We start from the raw sequence: 14,692 nt of genomic DNA, 5'->3' as shown, positions 1-14,692 counted from the left end.
ATTTGCTTTTGGTTCCCTTTCTTGAAATTTGCCCATATATAAACATTTTTAATGACATATTAAGTAAAAAGACTAATGGTATTTTCTGAAAATACAAAGTCTCCTGAGAAAAACAAGGTATAATTTGTGTGGATACCACATAAAAAAATCATTAATATTGATGTTGGAATGTGATACAAATTACCTCAGGTGAGAAAACCCTCAGCAGTGAAGGGGTTAGGACCCCATTTGACCTTAGGTTATATGCTGGTTCATGCCCCCTAACTACCAGCATTTGTAACAACAACAAAAAAAATTACCTCAATTTGGGTCCTCTGGGCACTGGCCAGGAGCCTAGCTTGCCTAATGGATGATCCGACTATGCAGCAGAGTCATAGTATTTCCTTTGAATAGATTCTTCAAGGTTTGTATTGTTATACAGCTTACATTTTGCATATGCTTTTTCATCTTCCTCTTATTTAGTCATCCCCTCTTAATGTCAACATTTGGCAACAATTTATATATTAAAAACCACATTAAGAGAACTTGAAAGTAAACTCATTAATTTATCCCTGTGGGAGGAAATATCTTCAGGGCCTCTGAACATTGGGTCCTTCTGTTTATGGGCAAGAAATGAGCATCATTTGCCCCGGATTGGTCCTAGTCACATTTCATATCATACATCACAGAACCATAGCCACTGTTATATACAGTCTTTAACATTAAAGAGTTATACTTTTGTGCAACAGTAGAAATAAAAATGTAAGTATGTTGCATGTTGCAAATTCACAATTGCCATTTATATACTGGTAAAATGTGAAATTCATTGGTTTATCACACAAGATTATAAAGCATGTAACACTTAATCAGTTCCATCTTGTCACTGTACAAACTGTTCACTTCCTAATGCCAGCATTAAGACACAAATGTTCCCCCACATCCGCAGTAGGTTCTGGCGTGCGAGAATTATTTTAAGGTACACAATGCAAAGACCATTTTGTTACACTTTTTCATCATATTGTTTAAAAATTATAGAGTTGCACTTTCATAGAAAAGAAAACATACATTTGATTACACCGCATATGTGTTGTTTACCTTTGTTGTGTGTTCAAGCAAACTGATTTGGCCCCAGAGTGAAACTAAATGAGGCCCATGATATAAAACACATGGTGGCACACAATACAGCAGTGATTTTCAGCCGCTGTGCCGTGGCACACTAGTGTACCGTGAGTGGTTCCTAAGTGTGCCGCAAGATAATTTCCGCCCGGAGATGCCCCCCGCAGCTTAACTTTTAACTTTGTGTCTGGGCAGCGCTGAGCTCTTCCGGGTGACTCAACCGCTGTCCGGGCTGTACGAATGGAGACGCAGAGGCGTGACATAATAGGTCTCGCACGCTGTGTCGCTGTCCCGCCCGCACAGTACTGCGCAGTTAATGTGACAGGCTGCTGCAATCCTGCACCAACTGCGGCTGAGAGATGTCAGGATCTGCCCAGTAAAAGGGCATCTAGACACTACCGAGGGACAGGGAGCCCCAGGTAGGGGGTCAATATGTATTACTTTGCTGTCTGTGTGTGCCAGTGTAATTGTGTTCTTTTATGTGGGGGCAATGTATATTATTTTGCTTTCTGAGGGTGATAGTGTGATATATTTTTCTTTTGTGGGCCAGTGTGTTTTATTTTGGTTTCTGGGGGGTGGCAGTGTAACTGTGTTTTTATGTGGGAACCATGGACATCATTCAGAGCCGCTCGCAAAAAGTGAGCGCTCGCTCTGAATGAGGGCGGCCGCTTTTTTTTTTAAAAGCCGGCCTCCTGGCCGTCTGAACTGCTCGCAGTGCTTGTGGTTGGATTTTCCTACCGCAATCATGCGAACAGTTCAGACTAAGAAACAACCAAGTGACGTGGTCGATGACGCTGCTTTGTTAATTATGCACACCCTTAAAACGCCCGTTTTGACTGTTTGGCATGCCTGCGTTCAGATCTCCACTCCCCGTTTTCAAGCACCTTCCCCTGTTACCACCCACAAACGCCTCATCCTGTCACTCAAATTAGCAGGCACTTGCAATTTTGCGAACACACATTTTCCAACTGCACTGACTGGTTGACGCATGCGCATTACCACCCATACGCATGCGCAGATGTGCGAACATCGCTCGGAGCGAACGAGCGGCCGCTTACGAGCGGCTCTGAATCAGGCCCTGAGTTCCTCATGTGTAAAACTATGAGGCTCCAAATTGTATATTAGTGCATACCAAGTGCACATTATTATACCTTTGAGGGCTTTGAAGCTGTGTTTTGTTATTCTGCCAAGAAGTCCTCTCATGTTCATAATTCCCCATATACAGTATTTGTGTACAATGTATCCTGAGAGATTGTGATGGGGGCAACGCTGTAGTACATAATGGGTGCCGATGTCTTGATCACTGCTTATGGTTTAAGCTACTCTAATCCTGCCACTGAGGGATAGCAACAGCTCCGGTTAATGCAAAATTAGCTTTTAATATTTATTCGTCAAATTATTGGATTACTAACAAAAATACAGAACAGAGGTGTATTTGTCACTTGTTACAAGAGCTGTCAAAAGATTCATTGATAAATGTTTTTACTTGAGGTTATATACTTGTCATCTTACAATCCCTAAATATTTATTTTCTCCTTTCCCCTTTTCTTTCAAACTTCGGAAGTATAACTGTTTTATAAACACCGTATGTGCACCACACATTCCTGCCCTATGAACTCTGTGTGATATTCTAGAGCTATTTACTTGCAGAGACTTACACTAAACATTAGGAACCGCTGCTCCATCTACTATCCGGGCTTCCTGTCTGAAAATTATTTAATAAAACAGCCAGATTGATTATAGATAAAAAAGTAACACATTTTATCCCATACTTCAGAGAGCTCACAAGGATAGTAAATCACGGTATTGTGAACATAAGTAACCTTTTTACAAAAGAAATAAAGAATTGATGTCAGAATACACAGTTCAGTATACTTTTAATAAATCTCAAAATATGTAAATAAGACTTACATCGTATACAAAAAATATGAGAGCGCTTTTAAATTCAAGAGGGACCACGTGAATTTAATAACAACATTTATTAACAGATATATAGAAATAAAGCATCATGATAATGAAGGCCACAATGAATGTACACTGTGTATACAACAGATAATTGTGGTGTAATAGACCCCTTGACAGTCTTTTCCTTTTAAATCTGCGGTCTGCAATAGTTCCACTATAGTTCTCTGTGGACCATGCGTCTATGGGATAGTGAAAAACAGAAAAGTGTCACAGATGGGATAGTATAGATAGTCACCTGTGGGTACTGGCAGATAAATCGGTTTGTGGACAGTCAGACTGATACCTGATGTCGCGCTGAGATCCGTTCCAGATGGGAACTGAGCGTGTAGCTGGTGTCAAACGAAGCAGGATAAGCCGTTGCCACCGGCTGAAGATGACCTCTTGAATTTACAAGCGCTCTCATATTTTTTGTATACCTTGTTTATCAGCAAGTGCAGAACCTGTTTTGAGAGCTGCCAATACTTTCAAGAGTATATTAATTTGGTTTCTCAGCGCACCTGTATTTTTTGGAAGACTTACATCGATCTGATATATCATTGATGATACAGAACAGGACAAGTGATACTGTATCGCTTTACAAAGTGAGAGAAATAGGGAAATTGTACAAAACCGTATCTAATTTATTCCACACATATACAAACAATAATAACGCGTGCCCCATTGTTTGTGTGGAATAAATTAGGTACGGTTTTAAGCAATGAGAGGTATTGCTTTGTCGCTTCAAATCTGAGGAAATTGAGTTATTGGATACCTTGGAGTGCAGAGAATAAGGAACTAATGAGCTGGATTAACTTTACCTTAGATGTGAGTAATCATTGATAATATACCACCTCCATGTACGCATCCTGCACATGAATCTCTTTTCTCCATTCATTTGAGGCGCAATTTCGTTTGGAGAAGTTGATTCACAGAAGGAAAATAAAGACTGACTATATGACTGTTTGATCCTGTACACCATATTTGTGGAATACCCTAAATGAGAAGCACATTGTTGCAATATAATGTTTAATTTAGTTACAGTACAATACATAAAAACGCCTGTACCATATTTTTGAAGAAATCAACAGAAAAATGCTGCTGGCCCCAGCCGGATCAGATATTGTTCTGGGGAGCAGGGTGTGGGGCATGGGTTCCCAGGGGCCCGTGTGCACCACACACTCTGCACCCATTACAGATCTGCCTCTGGGTATGATATGATGGACATAGGCTGGTATCATAGGATGGGGCAAAGTTGTCATAATACATCAGGTACAACCTAGTTTATTGTAGGGGTAGGCACACACTAGTATAATGTGTAGGGCACATGTTGGTATAATATCATGGACAAAGTCTGGTATAATGTGATATACAGTACATTGGCAGGTGTACTTCAAATGTACCTCAGGTCTACTACAAGTAAGTCATTATAATTGTTATAACTGTATTGGGTTTAGAATATGGTGTTAAGCTGCTGCCACTGTGGTCTGATACCTTTATGTAGATCAACTTTGCCATTTCCTTGTCAAATCTAATTATGTCATGCTACTAAAGCCATTTAAACCCAGACATTTACACTTTCAATTTTTACAGTTGAAAACGACAGAGATATCTTCCATCAGAAACCTTACTGGAAAGAGTTTAAGTTTGACATGACCCAGATTCCAATTGGTGAATCTGTGACTGCCGCTGAGTTTCGATTATTTAAGACTCGCAGCTTTTTTCGCCATTTTAATAGGACACTTCACATCAACATCTATGAGATCCACCAGGAACATACGAATCGGTAGGTGTTTTTTTTATATTAATGACATAGCACTGGCCTGTACCTACAGCATGACAAGAACTTCTGCATGAACCTCCAGCAAGAAGAAAACACAGACAAAGGGGTAAATTTACTAAGGTGAGAGTTAACTTTTAATTAGCACCTTCTAGGACAGTGGTTCTCAAACCCGGTCCTCAGGACCCCACACAGGTCACGTTTTCCAGGTCGCCCAGCAGGTGCACAGGTGCACTCATTACTCACTGACACATTTTAAAAGATCCACAGGTGGAGCTAATTATTTCACTTGTGATTCTGTGAGGAGACCTGGAAAACATACACTGTTTGGGGTCCTGAGGACCGAGTTTGAGAACCTGTGTTCTAGAAGATAATAGCTAGAATCTGATTGGTTGCTATGGGCAACATCTCCACCATGGGCCAGGAGGGGTAGTAGTGGGCGGGCGTTAGTAGCAGGCACCGGGCGGGCCCCCCAAGTGTCCGGTCCAGGAATTCCAGTCCTGGCAGTCCCACTCTGATGGCGGTCCTGTGCATACCATTGTGTCTGGTACTTTTCAGCCATGTTGATGTACAATTATAGTGTTATTCTCTACTCTACTCTTCAGGCAGCCTGAGTTATCTCTTCTGGACCATGAAAGCATACAAGCCGGTGATGAAGGATGGCTGGTGTTTGATGTTACAGCTGCCAGTAACCACTGGTTGCTTAACTCAAAATTTAACTCAGGGCTGCGTCTCTATGTGGAGAACGATAATGGTGAGGTTAAAATACATTAATGGCTATGTTGTGTGTAATCTGATGTTGTCTTTAATTACAAATACACATGGATAGGTGTTATTCAGGCAACATTTGGGCACTGTTTACTAATGCATCATTGATATAGTATATTAATGACAATTCGAAATCTATAGTGAAGGAGCTTGGATTTTAGCTACTGTCCACTAGCTCTACCTATGGCAGTCACTGAAGCTTTCTGTATTGTATAGCAGTCATTGATGGTTTCTGTATTATATAGTGGTCACTGATGCTCTCTGTATTATATGGCAGTCACTGAAGCTCTCTGTATTGTATAGCGGTCATTGATGCTCTCTGTATTATAAGGTGATCACTGATGCTCTATGTATTATATGGCAGTCACTGAAGCTCTCTGTATTGCATGGCAGTCATTGATGCTTTCTGTATTATATGGTGGTCACCGATGACCTTGTGTTATAGGGCGGTCACTGGGATGTTCTTAGTAGTGTATGGCGGCCACTGCAATACTCTGTCTCTGTGGTGGGTGAGATAGTGTAGTAAAGGCAGATAAAATTACGTTGAGATTTGAGGTATTGGTGCTTGCATCCTCCGTTTAATCATGAAGACACCCCAGAACCACAGAATAAATGCAGCCAACACTGCACCTTAACGTAGTGGGATTTTGCTCTCACATTACAAACATGTCAGTCTTTACAACGTTGATGTCTGTATTCATGCAAGCCAATGGTGACTGCTATCTAAGGTGGGTGCTAAATATTGAATAATGGAACTTATTCTGCACTAAATATTAATAGAAACAATTTCACCAAGTAGTGATATTCAATTTTTGTATAGTAGCCTCTAGAGTATTCTCTAATTAGCAGTTTTAGTAATAGAACTTCCCAACTTATCTTTTTTAAGTCGTATGTTATACCAGTAGCAGTAGGTACTTCCTAGCTATCAAAGCTATTCACAAGCTTTCTGCTAGTTGTTATGAACAACTAGCAAGATGCCTTCTATTGTGTTGTTTCTCTTTACTACTATGTCATACGCAGGGGGAGATTTAATTAGTCGCATGTTCTGTGACCTGTGCTCACGGGTTAACACTATATGCATTTTGCTGGATATTTTCATGAAGCACGCTCCTGATATCCTGATAGCTGCACTCTAACAGGAAATTGGGATGTCAAGCGATAATTCTGCAGTGTGTGACTTATGTGAAGCACATGAAAGACTAAGAAAATCATCCTGAACCTCCCAAAAAGTGGGAAATAAGATAGCAGGATAGTGTAGAAAGCTGTTAGTGGCTGAAAGCAAATAATTGGAGGCAGTAAAATTATTGGTTTTTGGACCTGTTATAACTGATGGAAATATAATGGCTAGCAAATGGATTTCAGCAAATAAAAGTGTTTAGAGTATAGCGATTTTTAAGTGCGTATATAAAAGTTGGTAAAAGGTGTTAAAAAAAAAAAACCCTTGCAACTCCCATCTACAAGTTTAAAACCCCCTTTCTCTTCAAAATACCACCTCTAAATACATGCCCCCACATCATTTAACCAATTTTTCTACTTTTTAGAGAAATCGACTTTGTAAAATTACGTGTTTATTAGCCAATTTTCCTATTATATTATTATTCATTGGGAGGAGTGTCCCAGGGGTACTGCACTGTGTCCTGTCTTTTTAACACTAGAATAAAGTAATTTTTTCCTACTTTTCGCTTATTCTAGAGCTGCAAACTAAAATCCGCATTAATGCCAATGGAAAGCCCGCATTAACTTAACTTAGATTTGTAATTGAATAGCAAAAAGTCACAGCCACAGGCTTTTAACCCATGTTAAGCAATTTTCGGCCAAGTCGGGAGCTAATTAAATCTCCGCCTCAATGTCAGGGGATTCTAGCAGACCACTGGTTTGTAAACTGATCATCATGCAAACAATCTTCGCTCCTGATTTAACCCTTTGTGATTCATAACCTGGTTTTATTTAGAATGATATTTAAAGACTATGATACCTATAAATGGTTTTGATCCAAATGGGAATATTCAAATTTGTTTTTTGACCAAATGATAACAAATATGCATGTATTAATGTCCCTCTTATATTACACTTTTTCTATTGATTGCTTGTACTCCTGAATTCAGTCTATACTGTAAATAAACACAATAACCAGATAAAGAAGAAAAAAAGTCAACTTATTTGCATGACATGGAATATTCTGATTGCACTATGAATTAATTGCCAACCTTTATTTATTATTTCTTATATGTATGTGATTGTGTAAATGTGGATTTCAAAATTGCCTGGCAATCCTGTGATTGTGGGTCTGAAATTCTGATGTTTTTGGAGCAGAAAATTTGCCTCTTTGTGCAATTACATGCTTTTCGACTTGATTTCATGTTATGCTAATATATATTCTTGGAGTGTCTCTTCCAGCTCTATTAACACATACCTTGGAAAAGGGTTATTCGGTTCTATAAATTGCTAAATACACAGACATCTCATACAATATACTACATTGAATGAGTGAATATAGGAAACCACAAAATTGTATATATGAATGCAAAAACATACCATATGGCATGTTTCTAATGATGTGTTTTAATGTAACAGGGCAGAGCATTGATCCGAGCTTGGCAGGCATATTAGGACGGCGTGCACCACGTTCCAAACAACCGTTTATGGTCACATTTTTCCGGGCAAGCAAAAATCAGATCAGATCTACAAGAGCAATTAAACAGCTCAAAAAAAGGCAACAGAAGAAATATAATGACTTACCACATCCCAACAAGCTTCCTGGTGTATTTGGTAAGTCCTGTCCCAAATAAATACAGTAGATGTCTTAGTGCTATACTGCGTAAGACAAAACAAGAAGCTATTAAAAGAAATTCGTGGTTACAAGGCTCCTATCCATGCTTATTTTCTCCCAATTCTGACTCCAGTTCCTCCTAACATAACAGGATAAGTGGGGATATATTTTTATAAATATTTTATCACATTTATTAACCAAAATAAAAGTACAAGCTGGATTGTAGCTTGGGAAATAAGGTCAGATGGGTATCACCATTTTTAATTCAAAATGATAGGACCCCCTACATATTTAGGTAGTTTGTTAATTTTTTTTAAACTGTGTCTCCACTGACATAAGGTGGCTGTTTATAAAGCAAGGTTATATTTACCAAATAGGCAAACTAAGCACCTGCACAAAGCAGCATTGTTTCACATGGTTTAATGACCATTTTATGTACATTGTTCCTTGTGTTTCTCTCCTGTTTGATTTTTACCAATCACTAACTTTTCCAGGAAAATTAACTAATTATTAATTTAGGGCATAATTAACCTAGGGTATATTCATTTACTGACCTGTTACTTTTAAGTTGTGGACCGAATGCTTTAAGCCACTGCTAGTAATTCTGTGACAACAAAAATATATGAGGTGTCTGAATTTTAGGACAATGAAGTTGTTATACAGTTAGATCCATGTATATTTGGACACGTACACAATTTTCAGAATTTTGGCTCTGTACGCCACAACAATGGATTACAAAATAAACAATGGGGATACAATTGTGGTGCAGATTTTCAGCTTTAATTCAAGGGGTTGAACAAAAATATTGTATGAAACATTTAGGAATGACAATCATTTTTATATACAGTCCCCTATTGTCATGGGCTCAAATGTAATTGGACAATAAAATGTTCAGTTTCCTTTGCAAACAATGACTGGCTGAAGTCTGGAACCCATGGGCATCACCAAGTGCTGGGTTTCCTTCGTTGTTATACTTTGCCAGGCTTTTACTAGTGCTGTGTTCACTTGTTGTTTGTGGGTCTTTCTGCCTTTAGTTTTGTCTTCAGCAAGTGAAATACATGCTCAATGGAGTTGAGATCTGGTGATTGAATCAGGCATTGCAGACTATTCCATTACTTTGCCTTAAAAAACTCCTGGTTGCTTTCACAGTATGTTTTGGGTCATTGTCCATCTGTACTGTGAAGCAGCATCCAATCAACTTTGCTGAATTTGGCTAAATATAAGCATACAGTATATCACTATAAACGTCAGAATTCACCTGGCTGATTCTGACTTCTATAAACACAACAGAAAACACCCGCACAGACTCAAAAATTCTCAGTGGTCCTTCCCTACTATATAAGTTCCAAAACATTTTTTTTATAGTATATCATAATAATCGCAATGGGAGGTGCTCCTAGGAATAAAAATCGCATGAAAACAAAGAAGAAAGAAGTATTCCTATTTGAGGCACACCCGGACCTAGCAGTGATGTAATAATTAGTATTATACCATCAATTTGGGATCCAGAATAACTAAAATGTAACTTATTGATCAATTAAAATTATACAGCGAAATATAAAGAAAATGACACATACACAATACATAAGGTGATTTAAAACAAAATATGAGGCTCTCAACACTTGCAAATAAATTCAATCTCTTTGTAGTTACAATATAATTGTCACATGTTATCAGTAAAGGCTAATATTCTGCCGCTTATAATGTAATATTATCCTTAAGAGGGTCCTCTTATCAGTATTGTATATCGAGCGGCAGTAACTTCTGTGATCATTGTGCTTATAAAGTCATGTATTAATATATTCAATAAAGATCCATTAGTGGAAATATGATACTTTTTCAATATTGGCGATTGGTGTATAATGGTGATCGTATTATAGGGAGATCATCTATGATATTATAACCCTTTTATGTATGGAAATACTGAAATCTTTTTAACCCTCTGATTAGACATAGGGATTAACCACTGTTAATCGTCATGGAGTAGGATCTACTGATTTATATCCAGTTCTAATAAAAATATTACTTACTGATATAGTGAAAAAGATCTGGATATTCTATTAAAGTAACCAATTATCCAAACCAGAGGCTCATTTTATAGTAACATATTGATTGGCTACAGTATATCTCTCTCACATATATAATGTTGTAAATGTAGCCATCTCTATGTATAGTCTATATGACGTTACCATAATATGATGGTGAATAAACACCTCTATCGAATAAACCACTGTGATTTAGTATTTATTCTGCCTGATTCAGCAGTGTAAAATGAAAAGAGGAACTAAAGGATATATAGCTTCTGTTAATATCGCAGTTGCATTCTGTCTAAACAAAAGCTCACTCTATTAAATAATAGTATAGTATTTCCAACACATCTCACACATACTAAGACAGCATTGTGAATGTAATGATCACAATTGACAGTCTAGCATACATACACCATTCATCAGTCACAACTTATAAATAAATGTTTCCATTTAGGATAGTATCAGCGTGTGCATAATGTCACAGTTAGCCAGTATAGTTGTTAGTGCGTATGACAAAGATATTAGGCAGTCATATTAGTATATACACGCTGGCAATAGTGCAGCATGTATCCTATTAGCAGCAAGTGCAGAGTGTCTCCCGACGTGCATTTCGCTTAGTCAGCTTTTTCATAGGATCAACCAGATAGAAAGGTTGAAACCTATTAAATTGTATCATCTCAACAATCAAGTGGTCTCCCAAGTGATTGACACAGTTAATAGCCAATCCATGGTCATCTCCTGGAATGTCAGTGCTTTCAACCAATCCACAATCGTCTAGTTGACTGGCAGTTCTCATAGCCTATTCCTGCACCCTGTCAGCCATTTCATTGGCTGAGTCTCGAGTGAAGGGGATTCTGTGTGCTCCGTTTCATCACGTTGCTTATTTCTGTTACTATGGTGACAGTTATCGTGGTCACTAAATAATAACTTTCCATCATATGTTCATCTGTTTCTACTACTTTATGTAGTCTTATAGAGTCACGTTTACAGATTTTATTTGTAGGGCATGGTGGGAACTGAAGCCACATACACGGAGAGTATCATTGTGGTTGAATAGTATATTAATGAGTTTAACTTCCTTACTAAGTTACATTCTGTATCCAAAATATGATTCTGACTTCTGTCGCATCATTAATAAACACTAGTGACCCAGTTCCATTTGAAGCCAAGCATGCCCATGCCATCACACTGCCTCCACCATGTATTACAGATGATGTGGTATGCTTAGGATCATGAGCCATTTCAAGCCTTCCCCATACTTTTTTCTTCCCATCATTCTGATACAGGTTGATCTTAGATTCCTTTGTTAAAAAAATGCTGCTCCAGAACTGGGCTGGCTTTTGTTTAGGGGCAAAGAATATTCTGGCCTTTCTGTTCTTGAGGCTTATGAATGGTTTGGACCTTGTGCTGAACCCTCTGTATTTGCAAAGTGGGAAATGGTATGCCTACCTCCTAGAGTGTGTTCTTAACTTGGACAGATGTTGTGAAGTGTTTTTTCTTTACCATGGAAAGGATCCTGCAATCATCCACCACTGTTGTCTTTCATGGGCTTCCAGGCCTTTTTGTGTTGCCGAGCTCACTAGTGCATTCTTTTTTCTAAGAATGTACCAAACTGCTGATTTGGCCAATCTTAAGATTTGCAGCCGGCCTGTTTTACTTTACTTAAACAGCTGTAATTCCTAAACCCTTCCTCCAATTTAAGTCCCCCATACATACAATGTTCCGCAATCCGTTGCAGGATCGGTGAAATCCACCATGTTAAATTTCACAGATTTGCCAATCACGGTCATATTTTGATTTTGATCGGAAAATCGGTGGAATCCAACATGTTGGATTTCACTGATCCTGCGATGACGGGTTGCAGAATCGCAACATCACGGCAATGCGTCGCAGATGTATGGGGGCTATTAGATGTGAATACCCTTAAATTAAAGCTGATAGTCTGCACTTTAAATCCAGATTCATTCTAAAACTGTAACTTGAATAAGTTTTGATAAACAGCTAAAATTACAAACATTGGGCAGGATGCATGACTCATCGCACTCGCGATGCGATGCATTCCGCCAGTCATCGCATGCATGCCGGCGTTGGTAATCCGATTGGATCCCTCTATCAGCACTCTGTGGAAAGAAGCCCATAAGCTTCTTTGGGTAATGCCATCAGGAAGATGACGTTACCCACGGCCGGCTCCAGGATTCGGAGCACCCTGTGCCGGCTCTCGAGATGTCGCCCTAACGTCAAATTTGGGGGCGTGGCCACATGGAACGCCTCCAAATAAACTCAGGCTGGGGGTAAAGCCCAGCACTAGATCACTGGCTTGGCTTCCGCCAGCCCTCTCCCGTCAGTGAATGACCCCCACCGCTGCAGCCGTGGGGGTCCCCAACCTCCCGATTTGACCACCCGGGGGCCACTTCGGCCCGCGGGTGGAACAGCGGGACACTACTGTCCCGCTGAAATCGGGATGCTGGGGAGGAGTTCCGCCCCTCTACGGGTGGTGCCCCTGTGCGACCGCACTGGTTGAACACCCCTAGAGCCGGCCCTGGCGTTACCCACCGCAGCCAGGTCCCGGAGTGCAGTGAACTCCTGGGCTTAATGCATTTGAGAAATGTGGTCAAACCCACATTTTCGGGGTTTAACCGCATTTCTCCCCTTCCTGCATTTCACCCAGTGTGTCAGTCTTCAACTGTACTTGATGAATTTCAGTGATAACATTTTCAGCATTCCTGTCACATCCTGGATACATATGAGCCATACACAAATACTGTCTAGCCCTAGACGCTTATTTGCTTCCTAGCAAGTGTGCAATGGCAGAGAGTGAAGCAGGTGGACTGTATACAGTTAGTTATCAGAAATCCTATATTTGGGCCTAAAAAAACCTCACTGTGCACTCACAGAGGTAAATTTACTTAAGTGACAGTTTTTAGAAGTGGAGATGTTGCCCATAGCAACCAATCAGATTCTACTTTACATTTAACTAGCACCTTCTAGAAGATAATAGCTAGAATCTGATTGGTTGCTATGGGCAACATCTCCACTAAAAACTCTCACTTTAGTAAATTTACCCCATAGTCTTTGACTGACTTTATTGATCTCTGATATTGCAATATAATTAAACCACCTTGTATAATATTGTGTATATATGGTTTGACATATATGTGCCTCAGAAAATATATAATTATATATAATTTTCAATAATATTATTTTCAATCATTCTATAGACCCTATTAATTTGATTTAAGTACATTTTATAACTAGAACCCCAGGTTTTAAGTAGTCTGTGCTCAAAAAATGACCAAAGAGTTGACAGTCCCTCCATAAATAAATGTGTCCTGCATGGGTTGGGTATGCATAGCCGCTGGGTGAAAATGCCGACGCCGGAAGACCAAACGGTCAGAATCCCGACGGAAAAGGTAAGTACCTTATCCCTACCCCTCTCCCCCCCAAACCCTAAGCCTCCCTTAGGGGTGCCCAACCCTAACATTCCCAGGGTGGTTCCTAACCTTAAGTCCCCCCGGGGGTGCCTAAACCTAACCTCCCCTGCCCACACCCTAAACCTAATCCTCCCAGGGGGGTGGCTAACCCTAACCCCCTCTCCCCTAGCCTAACCCTCCTCGGGCAGTGCCTAACCCTAAGTCCTCCCGGGGTGCCTAAACCTAACCCTCCCCCCCCGCAGCTAACGCTAACCTTGTCCCCGCTTACCTTCGTTCGGGAAGCATTCTGTCAGGATTCCGTCGTTGGGCTAAAGATAGGCGTCAGGATTTCGACGCCTATCTTTAGTCCTATGTCGAGATTTAGTATCTGGGATTCCGTCAGATGGCTTCCCGGGTATCGGCATTATAATTATATCTCGTCCTGCATAACCCAATTTAAAATTTACTATGCACCATGAGCATGCACAGTTATTAATTTCTGGCACATACACTGCGATGGCCTGTGACAGCACAAGTATAGACCATAACCGGAGCACAAATATCTAACAACTAAAACACGGAGGTAGAGCAGTAAATATTTTATATTTCTCCCAATTCTGTCTTCTCCTGATACTTCCCCTTTAAGTACAGAAAATGTTGTATGTGACAAAGGAGACACAAAATCTATCTGACAAGAAAAGATGGATTATACTATTATTGTTTATTGTTCAGTGAGACTTGATAAATCCTGGCCTTGAGTTGCTATGAGAAACAGTGTTGTATGTTTTTAGAACTAAAGCAGTATAAATAATTGTGTATTCAAAATCTGAGCAAAGGCAACAGAAATATACAAATATACTTTGAGCATAAACAGAATTGCAGAAATATTTATTTTCCC

General features: G+C 39.6%; 1 protein-coding gene across 1 annotated transcript in view; it reads left to right on the top strand.

The window, feature by feature from the left end:
* LOC148514721 (bone morphogenetic protein 8B-like) overlaps positions 1 to 14,692 on the top strand; it is a 55,492-nt gene that overhangs the window by 27,162 nt on the left and 13,638 nt on the right. Inside the window, exons 2-4 of the mRNA XM_088481046.1 lie at positions 4,630 to 4,822; positions 5,422 to 5,570; positions 8,159 to 8,353. Of these exons, the coding sequence (XP_088337172.1) occupies positions 4,630 to 4,822; positions 5,422 to 5,570; positions 8,159 to 8,353 (537 nt within the window). The remainder of the gene's footprint in view (positions 1 to 4,629; positions 4,823 to 5,421; positions 5,571 to 8,158; positions 8,354 to 14,692) is intronic.

The sequence above is a fragment of the Taudactylus pleione genome, unplaced genomic scaffold, assembly GCF_031769625.1.
Source record: "Taudactylus pleione unplaced genomic scaffold, aTauple2 ptg000260l, whole genome shotgun sequence".
Taxonomy (NCBI): Eukaryota; Metazoa; Chordata; class Amphibia; order Anura; family Myobatrachidae; genus Taudactylus; species Taudactylus pleione.
Note: the sequence above shows the minus strand (reverse complement) of the source record. Positions and strands in the feature narration are given on the sequence as shown.